The following is a 20,026-nucleotide window of genomic DNA, read 5'->3' on the forward strand; positions in this document are numbered from 1 at the left end:
ACTGTTGCGTGTCATTGTCACGCATAGGATGGACAACACCTATTTTTGCTCGTTGATTATTAAAATGTTCCTGCACACATGCCAAGATAAGAATTTAATCATTTAAATACTGAACAAAAGGCAGTAAAGATGTCTTCCATCTGTCTCACAGAAAAATATTTCAAATTACAAAACAATTTCATTAAAAGTTCGGTGGGTGTGGGTTCTAACATCATATACTCTGGAGAATCCAGTTCAGCTGATTGATAAAGGTATGTCTCAGTCTTCCTCCTCATCATCACCAAAAGACAAGAGGCTGCTGTTCTTCACCTTCACTCCAGACTCCTTCTTCTCCTCCTTCTCGCTCTTCTTCTTCTTGCTGTTGGAGCTAGCTTTTATGCCTTCAAATTTATCTGAGGAACGTTTCGCTGGCTTCTTAAATAGGATTTTTCCATCGGCAGGAGGCTGCTCATCTAGGGCAAAAATTATTTTTTTATTAATGTTTTCAAGTTCTGTATTGAATTTGGCATTGACTGCAGCAAAGGATTGTTTTAGATTGCCTGTAAATTTGTACCAAAACCCTCTGTCTGTCTGTCTCTGTGTGTGTGTGTGTGTGTGTGTGTGTGTGTGTGTGTGTGTGTGTGTGTGTGTGTGTGTGTGTGTGTGTGTGTGTGTGTACACATGCCTAATCCCTGGACTCTACATAAATCACATGAAGGTTCTGGGCTTGTATGTTGATCAGGCAGTTGATACAGAAAATGTAATTGGCTTATACGAAACATTCAATTCAATACAATTCCATTTGTATGGCACTTTTAACAAGAGACACTGTCACAAAACAGTTTTAAAGAAATCCAGATGTAGATTTTAGATCCCTAATGAGCAACCCAATGGCAAGGAAAAACTCCATGAGCTGACGAAGAAGAAACCTTGAGACTCAAAAGGGAACCATCCTCATTTTCCTTATACTGGATAACGGGAATATAAATGTCTTCTACAGCTATATACTATAAAGTCAAACAGTACCAAGTGTGTTAAAAGGATGTTGGCTATGAGTATATTGTGAATAAGAATCCTGAGATGAGTATAGTCTTTATGGTTACAGCAGTCTACAATATAGGTACAAGTCAGTGACCAGGTGAGATTATCCCCTGAAGCAAGAGTGAGTCTTGGGTATAAATTGTTTTTGGAAAGTACAAGTCTTTAGAGAAGGTCATTGATGCAGAACCATAAATCCAGGAAGGTGGCGCTGGACCTGATCCAGTTCCTCCTCTAAGCCTAACCCTAACCCAAACAACACAGTCCAGCCTGAAACACAGAGTTGTCTCTATGCCAGCGGTGGGCAATCTTATCCGGAAAGGGCCAGTGTGGGGACAGGTTTTCATTCCAACCAAGCAGAAGCCACACCTGAATCTATTGAAAGCCAAGATCAACTGATTAAAACAGGTGGAATCAGGTGTGCCTCCTGCTTGGTTGGAATGAAAACCTGCACCCACACCGGCCCTTTCCGGACAAGATTGCCCACACCTGCTCTACACCCTGGACTTCTGCCTTGACTACACCTACACAGAAGGAGCTAGATCAGGTCTGACTCCACCCCACTGACATGCTCTGTGAATAAGGGCAGTGGTAGCTCAATGGTTCAGATGTTGGACTACAAGCTGCTGTAAGCAAGGCCCTTAACCATGCCAAATGCCATACATGTAAATTAATCTTTAGGGTGGAGGGCACGGTGACTTAGCGATTAACACTGTTGCCTTGCATCTACAGGGTTGGGGGGTTTGAATCCCACCTCCACCCTGTGTGTGTGGAGTCTCCATGTTCTCCCCGTGCTTTGGGGGTACTCCGGTTTCCTCCCCCAGTCAAAAGGCATGCGTTGTAGGCTGATTGGCATTTTACAAATTGTCCGTAGTGTGTAAATGAGTGTGTGCATGATTATGTGCGTGATTGTGCCCTGCGATGGGTTGGAACCCTGTCCAAGGTGTCCCCCGATTGTGCCCTGGGATATGCTTCAGGCTCCCTGTGAAGGATAAGCGGTACAGATAATGGATGGATGGAATCTTTATGGTATCACTTTGGGACCATCCACAGTGGTAGAAACTGATTCAGCGGTTTCACTATCCTATCCAGTGCTTCTATAAGAATGATCATTTTCTATAGTGAACGTCCTCAGAAAATTTTCCTGCTTCATATAACACAAGCAAATGACCATGACGATTTGTGACGACTATGCAAATGAGTGTATGATCTAATGTGGCATGCATTTGCCTAAATCGGTCGTGCAAACTAATCTGTGTTGTGCAGAAAATACTACAGAGTTAATGCTGAGGAAACACTGCATTCCAACTGGGAAACATTTGCACACTGTAGATGCTTAGCTACCTTTGTTAGAGTCGTTCGTGTCTTTCTTGAGCTGCAGAGCCTCTTCTGCGGTCAGGTCCCCCTTCTTTAACACCACTACTTGCGGCATTTCATCCTCTCGGTCACTGTCGCCGCTGTCCTCATTACACCTCGGCAGCTCCTCTCTCTGTGATACAAGTTACACATGAAGCCACAGCATGTATATCTAAATAACATTTAACAGGAGAGAATAGTTAGCTTAGCTAGCTACCTTTGTTTCCACTGTTGGTCCTTCTTTGTAACCAACATCATTCTTGAATTTTCGCAGAAATGCTGGCTCGCTCGGTTTCACCCACGACACGTTACCTTTCTTGCTCATTGTTATATCGTGTTAAACATCCAGTATAGTCTCAAGGCAAGCAGCTAACATTAGCGCTAACAAACGCAGACGTTGTCCTGACGTCATCAACACGCGCGGAAAGTATTCCTCTGCTTCCGCATACTTCCTCATTCAGTGTTTGCTTACATCATTATGCACGATGTTGCCTATTCTGTACAGTAGTATTAGCTTCTGTTCGTTGTTACTGGTTGTGTACTATAACGTTCACGTGTAGTTATGCTGACTGGGTTGATATACGCGTTGTTAGCCGGATTGTTTGGTGCTCTCGCGTCCTCATCTGCAAAGTTATCACTGGGTGCCTCTTACCTTAAAGAGCTGTGCGACAGCGCTGTGAGAAAGTGGACTGTTGAGGAGGACAGTTTAACATCTGGTGTCGACACTACAGCGTGTGAATGGGTGAAAATGCCATCTTTTTTTTTATTATTTGTTTCAGTGCATAAAACGTAGCAGTGCATCTGGAATGGAGCATAAGCGAGGTTCATTTTCCATACCTATTCATCTGTCCATAATATGATATCCATCCATCCATTTTCTGTACCACACTTATACTACATACACTATATGGAGCCTATCCCAGGGAACTCGGGGCACAAGGCGGCGTGCCAACCCATCACAGGGCACAATCGCACACACATTCACACACACTACAACACATGTCTTTGGACAGGCAAGGCAAGCAGCTAACACTAGCGCTAACAAACACAGACGAGGAAACCAGAGTACTCAGAGGAAACCCCCAAAGTACAGGAAGAACATACGGACAGCTCGAACACATGGCGGAGGAAAGATTCAAACCCCCAAATGTGCTAACCCCTAAGCCACCATACCCCCATAATATGATATAATGCAACCAAAATAATCTGGAATATTTTAAATAAAACACTGGTCAAGGACTGAATGTGATACACTGTAATCACCTGAGCCTCATTTCAGTATGCTGATGTTATCCACAGGTCCACATTCCTCTGAGACTGGTGTGTGGCCTTCTGCTGTTTAGCTCTAATGCTGTGATGTGGACCTTCTTTGCCAAGGCGCTGCGACAGTCCTCGTCTTCGGCTCGGGCTACTGTAACCACTACTGCCTCTAATTTCGTCTCCTCGGTGAGACTCAGCACAACAAACTGTAATAAAGGACATAAAGGTTAAAAAAAAAAAAAAAAAAGCAATTCATTGCATTTTAATTTAGAATGGAGTAAAACACAATGGGGTGTGCTATTACAGGAAAATAAGCAACAACAGGGTGGTGTGATGCAGCTCTACTTTAAGCAGAGGGCTATTACATGTCCACCCAGAAGTTATTATTTTCCTATAACAGCATGTCCTGAAATACATTTTATGTGTCCTATACCACAGCAATTTGCCAAAGATAAAATGCCTTGTTTATTCATGAACAACTGTTTTTGTAGTTACATTCAAGTTGTGGAACAAGTTAGTTCCTCTTATCACTTTCATTGTCATGTTACTGAGAAACCACAAAAGTCTTTCGTCCTTCTCCATGGCTGAAAACTTACTGACAATGGAGACGGCTTCTACAAATGTTAAATAAACAAAGAAAATGTTCCCTTATCACTTTATCTATGATTATATATTCTTTTTTGATAAATAACAACACAGTTTTAATCTGTTTATTATTAGCCCTAGATTATGGTGAGCATCCACTGTGTAAGTCCTTGTGTAAGTTGTAACTGTAGGAATTATAATGTGTTAGAATGAGCACATTGATATAAACCTGTGATTTGAATTACAGACAGCACTATTGTCCAGAACTGCTGTTATTTAAAATTAACCGACACCTTCTGACCAATCGGATTTGACCAATTTAACAGCACTGTGGTATAGCCAGCATTAAAACATTCATTTATTAACACATTATAGGTGACATTTTTAAACGAAATGCAAATGGTATTTTGATGTGTGCTTTGTCTTTGCTGTTTACGTTTTTCAGGCATTCCTTGGACATGTGATTTTTGGAGAAAGCCATGCGCTGTTGTGGTGGGTTGGTATCTCACTAACTTTGTTGGGGCTCTTCATCTTGCATGGATCATCTCTAAAGGAGCAACAATTAGAAGTGAAAAAGGATGACTGATCTCTCAGCTGTGTGAATTATAAAGATTGAAAAGATCATTTATAAATCGTTCAGCCAAGTTTTCAGGGTTTTTTTGTATTGTGGTGTGCAGGGATATCTTACCTAACAGTTATTTTGTTTCATTACAATTCTTCATGAACCATTTCTTCACCACAGTGTAACAATTTTGCACCACTGGGAATATGCCGTTTAGTGAATTGGACCTCACCTGATTTGCGAGGTTGTACAGACTGGATGTGACCGCACAGCCTTTCGGATACCTATAGGCTAGGTCAGGGAATGTCCAACTGCTTAACTGGACTGTTGTGATGGTCTTCAGCATGGGGCTTGTCTGGCAATACAGGACTCAGCATATGAAAGGGAACTTCCAGTTATAACCAGAATCCTGGTTCTCAGATAGCATGAGTAAGCTATCTCACCAGACCACCCTTATTGCGTGAAGCGAGTTAGAGGTGTGCTCATTTTAAATTATGTAGTGACAATACCATTGTTAAACACAAGGGGCAGCTCTCCATGACGTCACTCACACGCTGTGAAACTGTTTGAATAAATGTGTGTGATGCAAAAACACAATGAGCACACTTGTTTGAAGTAAACATCTTCCTTTTTATTAAATTGTGTCTGCTTTTTATTCACATTAAGTGTTCACGTTACACAAAATATCACAATAACTGTTTCAAAATAATAATTAGGTGTGGAAGAATGCACACTTATAACATCATAATGCCCTTACAGCATCGGGGATTTCACTCCAGTTATTAATCTGTCAAACACTTCGATTAACCCCTTTGCACAAAGTATTGCTGGGCACAAATAGACTTAATGTCATCAGTGTTTGAGTTCAACAGAACAATGTATTTCCCAACAAAATACACCTGTTCTACCTTGTCCCTGTCTTATTTCTGACAGTATGCCCAAGATCATGGTATCCACTGGCAAATGGAAAAATGTTAACTGTCCCAATAATACTTGAGTAATGTAGGAATTTTTGGTTAATTATACATTTTAAGGCACTTGGCAAGATAAATAAACTTGAATACTATGTTTTGTGGAGGAAATGTTTCTTGACCCAAAGTTACTTGGATCAATACTTCTTCCCTTGTTTTATACATTTTGCAGGGAAATGAAATCTCATATCCATTTAAGAATATTAGTTTATTCCTGTTGCTTGTAGCTCACAATCAATACTTTATCAACACCATCATAGTTGGTGTTGGTTACAAAGTAAACGGAGCTCATTTAAAGTTATAGTTTTTATAAAAAAATAAAAATAGGTCCCCATTGTTGTCATCTACTACTTTGCATTACAGGCTCAACAAGCACTGTTCAGTCGGTCTTTACTGTTGTAAAGGAATTTCAATGACATCCTCTGCTATTATTTCCCCTTGTGGGGCTTCAGGGATGTTGGATGAGTCATTTGTCCTACACGAAAGGTCAGAGAAGGGGCTGAACCACGCCAGAGACAGTGGACCACCAAACGCTAATTTCATGGCCTCCCAGCATGAAGTCTTCTCCCATGTTGGAGTCTCTCCTTTTAGTCGCTCAATACCCTAAAAAAAGAAAACGCAATGTTTAGATGTGAGCTTATTTCATGATACGTGCACAACTAGAAAACATACACCAACTGAAATTCCCTTGACTGCACTGGAAAATAAAGCACACTGACACTATGGCTGGATAAAGTGGGATGTGGGACAAATGTTTGTAATTGTAGGTGTGTATTTGGGACTGAAGAGAGTGCTGACCTAATCCCTAATAAAGTAAATGTTAAATATGGATGAATAAAAAGCACAGTGCACATGCAGCATGCGGTCGGCATTCATAATGTACTCTGCAAAGAAAAAGAAAAACAAAGTCTAGCTTTCCAATTTCAGCATCAGCATGCATTCAGGCACCAGATCTATCAGCTGGGATTTACCTGGCTTTTCAGCCAGTAGTGATCAAGGCTTACCTCCATTTCATACCAAACAGAATGGCATCACTTTTGTTTAAGTAAATGATTCAACTTTTAGCTTTTAACACAAACAGAGAGTCATAGACATCTACAGTAGTCAAACATCTACAGAAGAAAAGAATAGAAAGAATTAGTTACTGAAAGATAGGGACAGAAATGAGTGAGAGAGCCAGAACAAATGAAAAAGAGAACAATACAGGGAGTTTGGACATCAAGATAATAAAAAAAAAGTACAGAACACTAACAAGGATTTCTTTTTCACTTTAATCTTGAAAACTGTCCAAAATTCCCAGTGAGTGCCATACCTAATTGTTTTGTTAATTTTAACTCATTCAAAAAGGGGGGACATTTAAAAAAAAAAAAAAAAAAAAAAAAAAAAAAAAAAAAATTCACCAACTGTACAGCCTTCTCATTACAGCTCTGTAAAAATAATAACATGGCCATTGTGTACAGAATCAGAAAACTGACCAAGGAACTACTCAATTAAAAACACCAGCACCTGAAAAAGAAAAAAAAAATGTTTACAGGTTTATGGGTTTTGGAAAGGTTAGTGTGTCTCCTGTGAGGATTAGATTGTAATTATAATTGTAATGCCCATTAGAACATTCACATGACTTCTAGTAAAGCAAACCCAACCCCATCTGTTTTCCCTAAATGGGTCAGAGCTGAGCATTACTGTTTCATTTGTGTGGAACAAATTTAAAGACCGGAAAAATGCAAATAAAAGGCTGAAACATGGAAACGAGCAAAAAATCCGCCGCGTGGCATGAGAAAGGTCTAGAAACACTTTACAAACTGCACCTTTAGACCTTGTAAATGAACATATTTGAAATAAATATTAAACATAAATATATCTAATATACCTTTAAAAGGCTTTTTATGTGTGTTAATGACACTTAAAAAGAATGGATTACTTTTTTACATTAGCTACCAAATACCGAACAGGGAAAGAGAAAAAAAAAAGAGAAAAAAAAAAAAAAAAAAAAAAAACACCACATGTATCATAGTTGTTATAAATGGTTAAAAAAAAAAAAAATGTATATACTTTATTTACAGATTTAAAGTAAATTGTTTCAAATGAGTCACAATGAGTCGGTTTCTGTCAGCAGTTGTAGTGCCATGATATAATATTATTCATAGACTTAACAATTAGAATTGTCTTGCTCTGAACTATTTAGGAACACTGTGTGTTTTATTTTATATGTTCCTTTAACACTGCTAGGGACAGTTACTTGATTTATAAAACATTTTTGATACATTATCTTCTTCATATAATGATATCTTCACTCATTACTCAGCAATACCATCATGACATGCCATCAGTTTTTCCTAACTACATTTTACACTCTTACTTCCTGACCGGGAATGAACAGCACAGGAAGGCTAACAACATTTGGCTGCATTTGTGCCATCCATGGAAAAAGAAAACAAGGAACAATGTGAAAACAAACAAATAAACAAAAACAAAAAACAGGTTAATTAATAATCAGAACCTAAAAGATGTGTTTGGCTTGTGTTTGGAGTTTCAAAGAAATTAAATGTTACAGAATGGCACAGAATGAATCATTTCCCTTGTTCCCAATCTCAAATTTTATATAGACATGTGAATAGCAATATACATGTACATAAGGTTATTGAGTATCATTATTAAAGCCCATTTTACACCAGAAGTGACGCAACACACATGGCAAGAAACAAGACACTTGATTAGTCATTAGTCATGATTAGATTATGTGGCTTATTGTAACAAAAACAAAAAAAACCTCTTTAAGAGCACTGCAGTAGCAATGCTACAACCCCAATTGTTTAGGATTTTCTGTAACTTCAGTAAACTCATACTATATCCCTTCTATTTAACTGAACAGTGTTGTTGCATTGTGTTTCTCATCACACCTTTTTCACTATAGTAAATGATATACTGTATATCATCATAAGCAGCAAAGGAGTCAGATGCTTGCACTGTTGCTGCTTAGGTTACGCATAAATAAGAGTTTCACCTTGTGGCTTTAAATCATTAAGCTACACCAACCAAGTCAGATACTAATCTGATGTCCAACTGAATCAATCTGCAGGTGATTAAATGCATTTAGCCTACAGAACACTGATTTTTAGTGATTGGTTCTATCTAAATTTGTATTGTATTGACCAAAATCTGGAAAGAACAAGTCAGCTGGCACCCAGAGTTCACCTAAAAGAGGTGTCTCTTTTAAAAGCACCAAAAAGATACACTGTAGAGTAAAGGCTACACTGATTAACACCACGCAAGGAAGACTGCAACAGTGCCTAAGCGGTTACTCCGTCTGGTGTAAAATGAGCTACGGTCCTGAAGTTTATCTTTGCGGAAAATAAATGGATGCAAAGATATAAGATATGGGATAAATGTTTTACATATAGGTTTCATTACAGCAAAGTAATAGTCCCACTGGTAAATGTAATGCAAGACACATCGCTTAAGTCAGGATTACAATCACGGATGCTGGCCAGAGTTTTTGGAGTTAAATGGGTCCAGTGAACTCCAATCTCTACCGTAAAGCTGGAAAGGAAAGGGGGCTACTTTTCCTGAACTCAGACCACGTACTGGTAGGGGTCAGCTTTCCCGTGGTCAGGTGTAGAAAATGGACTAAACCATGCTATTGAGAAGGGGTGTCCAAATACCGCCTTCATGTTCATCCATTTAGTTTTTTTAGCCCATCTTCTCTCTTCCTTTTTCAACTGCTCTATACCCTAAAAACAAGAGACAACCAAAACTTCAGAGTGGATGTGATTGATCAAGTCTTTCTCTAGAGAAGTGCCAGAAGAACCATGTGCAAAATGTTCTTAGCAGCCTTAAAGAACAACTTAAGCTTCTATAATGCAATCTGAACTAAGAAATTGAAAGTAGTAAATGTGCAAAGAGTTCAGTTGTATAAAAAGCTTTGATGAGTTTAGGAGGAGAATGTTTGTTAGTAAGCAGAGTAACACGAAAGATGTACCAGAAACAAATCAATGCATGTTCAACCTCAACATATATAACAACTTGATTTATTATCTGGTTTGACATGGGTGAGAAAAAAAAAACAACAAAAAACCTAGAAGATACTTAAAATAAATGCACCCACAGAAAGACTTTCTTCCATGTGAAATTAAAGAGATTCAAAAGACAAATGTCTAGTTGGAACAAATGGATAATACTCTTTTACTCACTTCACTGAAACTAAGCCAAAGTGCACTATAAGATGCTAAAAGGAAAGGGTCTGTGCTAATAATTTCACCTAATACAACCATTTCAAAGACTTGTGGTGGCAGTCAGACAAGTGTGCGGTAGTCTTATGACTGAACTTGAGGATAGTGTCAAAGTAAATCCATTTTAGGCCAAAGAGTGACCCAGATATAATGTATCTCTGCTTGTGGGGAATAGTGTTATGTCTAACTATCGTATTCTGGGTCAGAAGTGCACAGTTTCCGATGTCTATGGTGTTCTAAATACCAGATTTTGAGTGAAAAGAAATATAAAGAATCATCATACTGCCGACATGTTCAACAGGAAACCAAAGGCAAAACCTAAATCACCACTTTTACTCAATCATTTCATACAGACTAAATCTGCAGAACCCAAATATTTTCTAGCGCAAAGTTGGAAAGATGGGCAGAGGAAAGGGGTTTGGGTCACTCACCGTCTCATCCGTACAGATGGAATGGACTTGGGTGCCAAACATCACAGAGGTGAAGATGAGAAAGAGGAGGCCCTCAAAGCACAGGAGGATGAGGAGGATGACTGTAGCTGGAGGTGAGAAGGTACTGCATTCTGGGGTTGGAGGGGAAAGGGTGGGTGCTTAACACGCAGTACAGGGTAAAGAGCAGGATGACACAGCTACTACACAGTGTTTGTGTTTAAAGACACTATATGAGGTTGGGAGGGTTACTTTAAAAATGTACTCAGTCACAGTTACAAATTAGTTCTTAAAAAATGTCATCAGTAACGTAATCCAAGTATCACAATATGAAAGTCATGTAATCTGATAATTATTTTTGGATTACTTCAAGGTCACACATGTAAATAAAGTCAAAAGAAAAGCAATATCATTTAAAATAATTTTATTTTGAGCTTATTGTAGAGCATAAAACGTTCAATATTTGAATTGTTATAATCTGTTCAAATTAATTATTTAAATGCTCACTGTCCCTAACGTTACATCATAAAAGCTAGGGTGATCATATTCTGGTTTTCCAAAAACCTGAAGTTCTTTTTTTTTTTTTTTTTTTTTTTTTTTTTTAGGGGAGGGGGGGCTTAATAGTGTTCAAAACACTGTTACTATGAATGCAGACTTTAATACACTGAAAGAGACACACTATTAGCATCACATAAACAAAATTTATTTCACTCTGTCCACGTTTTACATTTTTTCCTACATTCTTTTGAAGGTCCGTGGAATAAAATAAAATATCAGACACCACGAGTGAACCTTCTGCCTTCATTTACACATGTGATAACATGAAATGTGACATGAAATTAAAAATGACCTTATATGGCCCTGGGCATTGTTTCGACTGTCAAGAGCGAACCAGAACTAGCTGTCTGTCTATATTGTGTTGTGTCAAAAGATTAATTTCTTTGGTTTAAATGAAAAAAAATTGTAATCCTGATAGTATTCCTAATTTTTACAATATTATATGCAAGGCAGTGCTCTGATTACTTTGTTTTTTTTTTGACGTAACCGTAACCGATTACAGTTACCAGTTTTTTGTATCCTGATTACGTAACACCGTATTTCATTACTCCCCAAGCCTGCTCGGGTCAAAATCCAAAATACTGAATCATTAATGTGGCTGATCAGCATTTAGTAGTAAGGAGATCAGGGACTATGATATACTAGATGAAAGTGAAATTGATACTTAACTGTACCATTTATTTGTTATACAACTGTGTAATATGAGACATCACTGACCTGTTAACAACAGTTCATTGATCAATTAAGACTGACATCTTGAGTGTATGTATTCTACATGGATAATGGTGAAACACCAGAACACTAACAAACGTGCAAACTGAACATGTGTTACAGTAAATCCATTTTCATCGAACTAGTGCTGACATCTTGTATGGTAACAGAACCTTTATCCAAATGACATCAGCAGTCATAGTAACAGTGGCACTGCATCAAATATTTTAGATTAATTCAGTTGTCAAGAACAAACTTTTAATTAGATTGCACTTTTATTTACTATTAAACTGCATCCAGCTATTAATGAGTCTACAATTTTATACCGCCATCAACATCAGTGTGTTCACACTGTATAACATCAGCTTAAATATTTTTTTTTAATGTTTCGATAGGCTAAAACAGGAAACTTTTTTTAATGCTTGGCATGTAAAAATAGAACATGGGATCTTAACATTTACATGTGATTTATGTGTCATTCATAATGTAGTCATAAATGCTTTTACTTACTTGTCCAATCATCTTCAAAGCAGTACAAAAAATGGAGAACCACCATGAACAAGGCATGCAAAGAGATGAGTGCAATGTACATCTGAAATGCAAAGAAAAACTCAAGGTTACACTGTCCAAAACAGTGGGCCACTGTGGCAAATTCATTTATATCCTTCTTCCTGTGGCTCACAGTAACCAAACTGACACAAAAGGTGTCTTTACGTGTTTAGATTTAATGGATGTATGGACAAATTGTCATATTTTCCAGATAAACAATTTCACTTGTATAAGCGTGTATACTTTTTTTTAACCAGACTGCCAGAGTGGGCCAGAAAAGAAGTTATGCCTTAACCCGCTTTACCCTTTGCCTTTAAAGGAGACCTATTATGCCCCTTTTTACAAGATGTAATACATGTCTCAGGTGTCCCCAGAATGTGTCTGTGAAGTTTCAGCTCAAAATACCCCACAGATCATTTATTATACTGTGCTGTAAATGTCCCTTTTTGGGTGGAATCAAAAACATGCTGTTTTCAGGTGTCTCTTTAAATGCAAATGAGCTGCTACGCCCCGCCCCCCTTTCCAGAAGAGGGCTGTGCCTTTACAGCTCCTGCTTAGGATATGGAAACAACAAATTAGGAAAACCAATATGACTGACACCATAAATACCTGTGTTCAGCCCTATATCTATGAATTATACAGCCAGTAAGTGTTTTCGGGTTAAAGGGTCATGAAACCTCCCTCTTTCAGCTCAAGTCTACCTCTCAATGTTTTTGAAAAATGCAACTTAAATGGACGTGTGAAGAAGGGAGGGGCAGTGGGTGTGGCAGGGAAAGGCAGGGGAGGAAGAGGGGGGCAGGTCTTCAGAACACTCACAATAAAGACAGATAGTGACAAAGTTTGAAGTGGCAGCAGTACACAGGACTCTGATGACGTAGCGGACTTCTCTCCTCCTGAATCCCCAGGGCTAAATGGAGACACAATAGGTAGCAGTGCAGGTCCTCTGCCCTGTCTATTTGAATCTGGCATGACTACGGAGGAAAACAAAACCGGAGGAAGCGCAGATGGGAGAAGTGTCGGAATTCTAGTTAGTTAATAGGCTCGAGCTTTTCACAAATAAAAAAGCCAAGGCTCTTCCCTCCAACGCGGACACTGGTTTTATAGTTTTGCATGGCCTGCAGAGCTTTAAGCGGTTTAATTAGCTCAAAAGGCAAGTAAAACTATTACGTTTAAAAATTAGACACATACCTCAGTTGAAGGGATGGAAAAGTCCTCTGGACTGAGTACCGCATCATTGTGTAGACGCAAACTGCTTTCATGAGCAAGTCCGAAGTCCACCATTCTCCAATTCTCAAGCTCTCCCGAGACAACACACTTGAACACTTACACCACTGAAACAAACACCTCTGACCCATTTGAACACCTCTCTCATCTACTACATCTGTAGAAATGCACCACGTGCTGTCATGAATACTTAAGAGACAGCATCTTCTCATATGATAAGAACACGCAGGCTCATGAATAATTATGAGACACGGACACGTAATCGATGTACTATAGTACATTGCAACGTCAATGCTTGCGACATGGCGACATTTTAAACGCGGAAGATGAAAATAGTGGGGGGAAAAACTCAAAACTAACCAGTTTTCTCCTACAATTAAAATTAACGGATGCTGAGATTGTCTTTTATGACATGTGACATGATCACCTCTGTTAAAATCTCAGAAAATGTAGTTTAGTGTTTCATGACACTTTAAAAATAAAAATGACGACAGCTCAGCTCTCTGAATTTGATCGGAGACAATGGCAACTTTAACCGCATTAGCCGTGGAATCTGCCAATAAGCACATTCAGAAAGGCGATTTGCAAACATTCAAAATTTAAAGTGTGATACTTACATCTTCTGGATATGAAGCTGGATCACAAACAAGAGTTATTGATCCATGCTTGAGAATAAACTTTTCAGCAGATCTTGCTTTGTATTGACCCTTGTTCACAAAGCAGTCTGGTGTAAAATGATTCTCATAAACATACACAAAGGTAGCTATTTTGGGGGGCACATTTCCTTAATATAAAATAATAATAAAATAAAACTACCCCACTGCGTCTTCACTGGGAGTACATGAAGACTCTTGTGTTCGTTTTTACAAGGCGGACTGTGTGCAGCTCAGTCACGGGAGGAGCTATGATAATAGGGCAGAGTCAATCACCAGTTGTGGGCGGGGCCTCTTCCAACATGACATCACATTGGATAGAAAACATGAACAACTCATTTTGAGACACTGTTTATGATTTATGGGTAATATAAAAAAAGGAGTGGGTGGATTTTTACCATTGTAGTGTATTCACACACCGTCGACACACATTTATGTTGAAACACCATGTAAACTTTGCATAATAGGTTCCCTTTAATACACTGCCAAAGAGTGCTGGGCAGCCAATGTTATGCCTTTAAATTATAATGACTGCCCCTTCGATACTTTGTTAGATCAGTTGTTTTCAGTAGAAAGATATGGAGGACCAATCAAATTCTACCATCCTGTCAGAAACTACCTTACAAGGGAATCGCATCTTGGCAAAAATTGTGCACAATTTATAACCTCTGGCAAAGTCCGATTTTTCTTCGTTTTATCTGTTATGTACAGACACTGACAAACAATTACCAGTACAAAAGTAAGATATTAATATTACCAAAATCTTAAGTCACACAGAAGTGTGTTACGTACCGTGAAGAGCACAAAGTATTTCTGGTTACTTTCACCAACACAGTTGTTGACCCAGGGGCAGTGGTGGTCCATCTTTCGAATGCATCTTTTACAGACGCTGATTAAATGAAACAAGGATGAAAAAGGAAAAAAAAGACCAAAGAAAACAAGTGCACACTTTGTCACTATGGATTTAAAGAATTGTATAAGCACATTATGTAGCAATGTATTGTAATTCACAACAATAAACAAACACCATGTCAAAAGGACCATTTTTGCACCAGTGAAGATGAATGTTTGACAAATGACCTAAAAGCACCACCATTTTCAGTGTTTATAAAAAAAATTAATAAATAAATACAAAAAAATTTTTTTACAAACCATTATGCCACAGATGGGTCTAAAGTTGCAAACAAACCATTGCACGATCCCAGTACACATGGCCAGCGTATATATACAATCTTAGCTATGTATTAGAGCGTGTCTTTCTTACCTACAGTGGTGAGCTCGGTCAGGCTTAATGCTGCAGCATTTAGGACATTTGTACACCACCTGACCTGGCTTCAGCTGCAAGCTTTCTATGTATTCTTTTGTGGCATTTCCTTTTGGTACAGCACCCTGAAAACCCGTTGAACCCAAGTTTAACTTCTGATACAGTACATGCATATTCCTTAATATGTTTTGACTGATTAGGAACTTACCGGATCTGTGCACATGGCCCTGAAATGCGATGCCAAAGCCAGAAAGGCAAGGCTGTTAAAGACTGCACCGTTCATCAAGCTGTAGGTCAGGTTCTTGGATGGAATCAGCATGACAAACAGCACGACAAAGTCCGCAAAGAAAACAAGCAGCCATGTGATAACGCCACAGACAATGCCACAGGCGTCCCGAACAAACCACATGGTGCTCTGTCTGTCATGACAGGGAAGAACACACTGCACTGGTTGCAAGCTGTTCGCCTGCTTCTCGACGTCCCTGAACCGAGGCACCGGGCTTCTCATCCTATCACAAAGGCTTCATGCTGAGGAGAGACACAACAGGAAAGAAATCGTTACTGCGCAGTGTAGGCTTTTTCAGCAGACAGAACCGAGTCCTCATTAGGTGTACAGATTTGAAGACCGACATAAGGTTACATGCTTTGGATCTGCCTGTCTATGGTTTATATGCAAAACAAGACGCTTCAGACATAAGCTGGCACATTATGTTTAAGGTCGTACACATTGGCAAAGTCAGAACAAGCATCGCAGTCCCACAGGCACCAGGTTAGCAGCTACAAACTTCAAAACAGAACAGGATTTCAAACATAGCTAGGGAGTGATGAGATTTCGAAATATTTCCAAAACAGCTACCACAGGGTTGCCTAACTGCAGGGTTGTACGGCCCAGCACAGTTTGGACATTAGCCTTCTATCACACCTAATACATCTGGTTATTAACAGAAGACGAAGTGAATCAAGTGTTTGAGGAGAAAAATCCATAAGCTCCTGTAGACTCCAGCTCTACAGGACTGCACTTGGAGTCTCATGGGTTACAACCTTGAACGCCATAAAGGAAGGAGTGGCTAAAATGACACAAAATAAGACATTTGTTTAAGAAAGAACAATATACCAAGAACAACATCTAGCATAAAAAAAACCTTCTCTCCGAGATGTAGACAATGTAGCTGTGCTGTTCTCACTCGCGTGCACCTTTCCTCAGGCGCAAACCCGCATACTACCCTACTGATTAGTATGAAAGGTGCTAGCCTTGCTTACCAAAGCTGGGGTACTGTTTTCACATATACTACTAGTAGTAGGCTAGTATTCAATTTCGAGCCTAGCCTTGTGTTGTCTTCAGAAATACCGTACTCAGTGTCTCAACTTTAAGTGTCACACTAACCCAATAATAATAATTAAAAAAAAAAAAAAAAGTACTGCTAGTAACCTAACGCTCCAAATGTATATTTAATATACCACTGAAGAAATGATACGGCTCCACTGAGAGGAGTAAAGCTAGTCAGGGTTTACCAGGTCATAGACACTTACTAGCTACTACCACAGCGCAGTGTTGGCACGTTTGGTTAAATCGTGCTAGGATTTGAGCAGTAACACATCCAATTGGAGAAGGAAACTGCTTAAACAGACTAGATTTGAGCATCTTGCTACCTGCTGAAACACACGTTAAGGATCCGAAGCGGTAAATGTAAGACAAGGAAGCTACATTAGGGTCTGCGCTACCTGGGCCGAGAGACGCTTCACACGGATACTTACGTTACTGCCCAAAAAGCTCCTCGCGATTTCCTCATCCAAAAATAAGACGGAAATGTGTAGAGGAAATCAAATAATCGTTTCTCAGTTTGTTACAGAGGGGGACTCCAATTTGACCGAACACAAGGCAGAGGCTGTTGTGGAAAACTGCATTTTTGTGCGTCCACTCCTCCCTCTGCTGACTGTCAGACAGAAACTCGAGCAGGCCACGCCCCTTGCCCATAGGGCCCGCACTGGACAGAACGAGCAGGCCACGCCCCTTCACCAACACAAGCAGACCACACCCCCTCTCCAGCAGGAGCTGCACTGGAGAGAGAGAACGAGCTGAACGAGATGATTTGGTCAGAACCGGTTTTGAGCAGTATCATTTAAACTTTAAAGGGATAGCTCACCCAAAAATGAAAATTCTGTCGTCAATTCTCACCCTCATGTCGTTCCAAACCCATACGACTTTCGTTCATCTTTGGAAAGCGAACGGAGATTTTTTTTTTTAATGAAACGGCTGAGATGTCCTGTCCCTCCAGTTACAGTCCAGTAACCAAAAAGTTCTTAAAGGCATCGTAAAGGTAATCTGTAATACAAATGCTTTGTGTGCGCGAAAACATTTAAATTCACAAAATATCTTCACTTCTGCATAGATCTCCGGCACATGTCCATGAAAGAACCACAACGCATGTGGACAAAAAAATTTAAGTCCTCTTCTAGGTCAAATCTGCAGACATGTTTGTTACAAAAAATGTTCTATGTGTACAATGTCCTCTTCCTCTGCTGTAAACAGTGCAGTGCTTCTGGGTCCAGGGTCTGCATCCACTCTGAGAACCTTAATGCTTGACTTGCACCCAATCAGTGAGCACCATTATTCCCAACAACCAATCACTGATCACCACTATTTGCCTCATCCTCTCACCTATTTGTTATTCATTTTAAACACTTTTCTTCACATCCATCCATCCATCTTCTATACCACTTATCCTTCCTTCAGGGTCATGGGGAAACCTGGAGCCTATCCCAGGGAGCATCAGGCACAAGGTGGGGTATACCCTAGACAGGGTGCCAATCCATTGCAGGGCACACTCACATACATATTCACACACTACTGTCTTTGAACTGGGGGAGAAAACCGGAGTACCCAGAGGAAACTCCCGCAGCACAGGGAGAACATGCAAACTCCACACACACAGGGCCACAGTGGGAATCAAACCCCTGACCCTGGAGGTGTGATGCGAACATGCTAACCACTAAGCCACCGTGCGCCCCTTACGCTTTTCTTAAAGATATTTAAAAGTAATAAAAGTGAGTAACTGATTCCTTATATCTTCTACTATTCACCTTTCATGACTACTTACTGTCACAGCTTCTTTTAGTCTAGTAAAGTATAGTATTCTTTAAATGCATAAAAGTTTAGTTTGTGGTGCCATGATCAAAGATGACATTTTCTATAAGAATCTGTTAGTTCCTATTTGGGTAAAACTCTACATTATTCTATAATATTATATTCTAATTGAAAATCTTCCTTCTTCATGTACCCTAATTTGTAATTTGATATGCCAATGATCATGATGCATGAATTAAAATGCAAATTAGTCTATGATATCATATAGCAACTTCTAGTGATGTTTTGAGTGTGCTTTAGCTACTGTCCCCTGAAAAGAGTTTGCAACACACAGAGCAGCTCAGTCAGGCTTTACACACTAGTGGTGAGTTGAGTGAATCTGCTTTCTCAACTTGTATAACCAGCAGCTGTGATATGAGCTGGAAAACTGCATCAAGTGCAGGACAGTCTGCTCATAAACTCTCTAGATTTGTTGCTAGGCTCTTTTTTTTAATTGGGTTTTTTAGAGAACGTCACTACAGGGGTCTAAAAATAGGTATCGAAACTCTTTCTGAAACATGTACCTCACAAAAACTTTTTGTTTTTTCAAGGTGAAATCCAAGCTAAGCAGAGATATTAGGAGGATGTCGGTGTCTGGTGCCAGTATAAAGATGTTAGTCACAGTGGTAGTGCTAGAATTTTTAAGGAACATGCTGGGTTGAGAACAGTCCAACAATCAGAAATATCCAGCCAAAAATATCGAACAATCCTATGGTTAAACAATGACCCTAATTAAGTGCTTGAAAATGATTCAAATGAACTGTGCAGTGATAAAAAGCTGTAGCTACATATACAAGCTGTCACAACAAGTTAGATGTATCTAATAAAAAAGGCCGTAAGTGTGCAGAGTTTAAAATCCCCAGCAATACTGTTTGATGCACTCACTGCAACATCACACACAAACACACTACCATTCCACTGCCATTCAGTGTCCCTGCTGTACTGATAATGGTAGCTCTATGCAGTCTCTTTTTACTGATGGATGGAGTAGAGGGTGCATACGGTTACTCAGCAACTGTAATGCACCTGATATTAAAGGAAAAATCTGACCTAGATATTAAGCAGTATAATTAACATAATATACAATAGCAGCCAAGGAAGGTTTATAATATAATAATAATAATAATAATAATAATAATAATATATTCATCCATCCATTTTCTGTACTGCTTATTCTACACAGGGTCACAAGGAGCCTATCCCAGGGGACACCCTGGATGGGGTGCCAACCCATCGCAGGGCACAATCACACACAAACACACACACCCATTCATACACTACAGACAATTTAGAAATGCCAATCAGCCTGCCAATGCATGACTTTGGACTAGGGAAGGAAACCGGAGTACCTGGAGGAAACAGAACATGCAAACTCTGTCCACACAGGGCAGAGAGAGAAATCAAACCCCCAATCCTGGAGGCGTGAGGTGAGGTGAGGAATAATAATAATAATAATAATAATAATAATAATAATAATAATAATAATAGTGTAATACAATTCTGAGTTGACTTATTCAAATGTAAATTTCTTTCAT

At 39.3% G+C, this 20,026-nt stretch overlaps 3 protein-coding genes across 6 annotated transcripts; 1 reads left to right on the top strand and 2 right to left on the bottom strand.

Annotated features, from left to right (window-relative positions):
• Positions 1-81: 81 nt before the first annotated feature.
• On the bottom strand, positions 82-2,805 carry kiaa1143 (KIAA1143 ortholog). The gene is made up of 3 exons (XM_017476832.3): positions 2,591-2,805; positions 2,362-2,506; positions 82-452 (listed from the first exon to the last, which is right to left on the bottom strand). The coding sequence occupies exons 1-3, from the start codon at positions 2,696-2,698 to the stop codon at positions 259-261; spliced, it is 447 nt and encodes a 148-aa protein (XP_017332321.1). The 5' UTR covers positions 2,699-2,805; the 3' UTR covers positions 82-258.
• Position 2,806: 1 nt separating this feature from the next.
• On the top strand, positions 2,807-5,419 carry tmem42a (transmembrane protein 42a). The gene is made up of 3 exons (XM_017476819.3): positions 2,807-3,115; positions 3,673-3,819; positions 4,664-5,419. The coding sequence occupies exons 1-3, from the start codon at positions 2,936-2,938 to the stop codon at positions 4,802-4,804; spliced, it is 468 nt and encodes a 155-aa protein (XP_017332308.1). The 5' UTR covers positions 2,807-2,935; the 3' UTR covers positions 4,805-5,419.
• Positions 4,990-17,320, bottom strand: zdhhc3a (zinc finger DHHC-type palmitoyltransferase 3a). Of its 4 annotated transcripts, XM_053683044.1 has the most exons (8): positions 17,123-17,320; positions 15,576-15,895; positions 15,368-15,492; positions 14,896-14,992; positions 12,188-12,269; positions 10,412-10,542; positions 9,337-9,482; positions 6,189-6,354 (listed from the first exon to the last, which is right to left on the bottom strand). In XM_053683044.1, exons 2-8 carry the CDS (start codon positions 15,873-15,875, stop codon positions 6,339-6,341), a joined length of 897 nt encoding a protein of 298 aa, XP_053539019.1. In that variant the 5' UTR covers positions 15,876-15,895; positions 17,123-17,320; the 3' UTR covers positions 6,189-6,338. The 4 variants fall into 4 exon arrangements, with proteins under 4 accessions (XP_017332282.1, XP_053539021.1, XP_053539019.1 ...); XM_017476793.3 differs by lacking the exon at positions 9,337-9,482 and having other exon boundaries at positions 4,990-6,354; positions 17,123-17,319; XM_017476796.3 differs by lacking the exon at positions 6,189-6,354 and having other exon boundaries at positions 7,140-9,482.
• Positions 17,321-20,026: the final 2,706 nt, after the last annotated feature.

This window comes from Ictalurus punctatus, chromosome 1 (genome assembly GCF_001660625.3).
Source record: "Ictalurus punctatus breed USDA103 chromosome 1, Coco_2.0, whole genome shotgun sequence".
Classification (NCBI taxonomy): Eukaryota; Metazoa; Chordata; class Actinopteri; order Siluriformes; family Ictaluridae; genus Ictalurus; species Ictalurus punctatus.

Excerpts from the sequence above, each read along its gene's own strand:
- kiaa1143 (XM_017476832.3), bottom strand. The coding sequence starts at position 2,698 with ATGAGCAAGAAAGGTAACGTGTCGTGGGTGAAACCGAGCGAGCCAGCA. Across the intron at positions 2,507-2,590 it reads GACCAACAGTGGAAACAAAG|AGAGAGGAGCTGCCGAGGTG; the intron begins GTAGCTAGCTAA and ends CTTGTATCACAG. Across the intron at positions 453-2,361 it reads CACGAACGACTCTAACAAAG|ATGAGCAGCCTCCTGCCGAT; the intron begins GTAGCTAAGCAT and ends TTTTTGCCCTAG.
- tmem42a (XM_017476819.3), top strand. The coding sequence starts at position 2,936 with ATGCTGACTGGGTTGATATACGCGTTGTTAGCCGGATTGTTTGGTGCT. Across the intron at positions 3,116-3,672 it reads ACACTACAGCGTGTGAATGG|GTCCACATTCCTCTGAGACT; the intron begins GTGAAAATGCCA and ends TGTTATCCACAG. Across the intron at positions 3,820-4,663 it reads CCTCTAATTTCGTCTCCTCG|GCATTCCTTGGACATGTGAT; the intron begins GTGAGACTCAGC and ends TACGTTTTTCAG.
- zdhhc3a (XM_017476793.3), bottom strand. The coding sequence starts at position 15,875 with ATGAGAAGCCCGGTGCCTCGGTTCAGGGACGTCGAGAAGCAGGCGAAC. Across the intron at positions 15,493-15,575 it reads GGGCCATGTGCACAGATCCG|GGTGCTGTACCAAAAGGAAA; the intron begins GTAAGTTCCTAA and ends ACGGGTTTTCAG. Across the intron at positions 12,270-14,895 it reads AATACTTTGTGCTCTTCACG|ATGTACATTGCACTCATCTC; the intron begins GTACGTAACACA and ends TTTGCATTTCAG.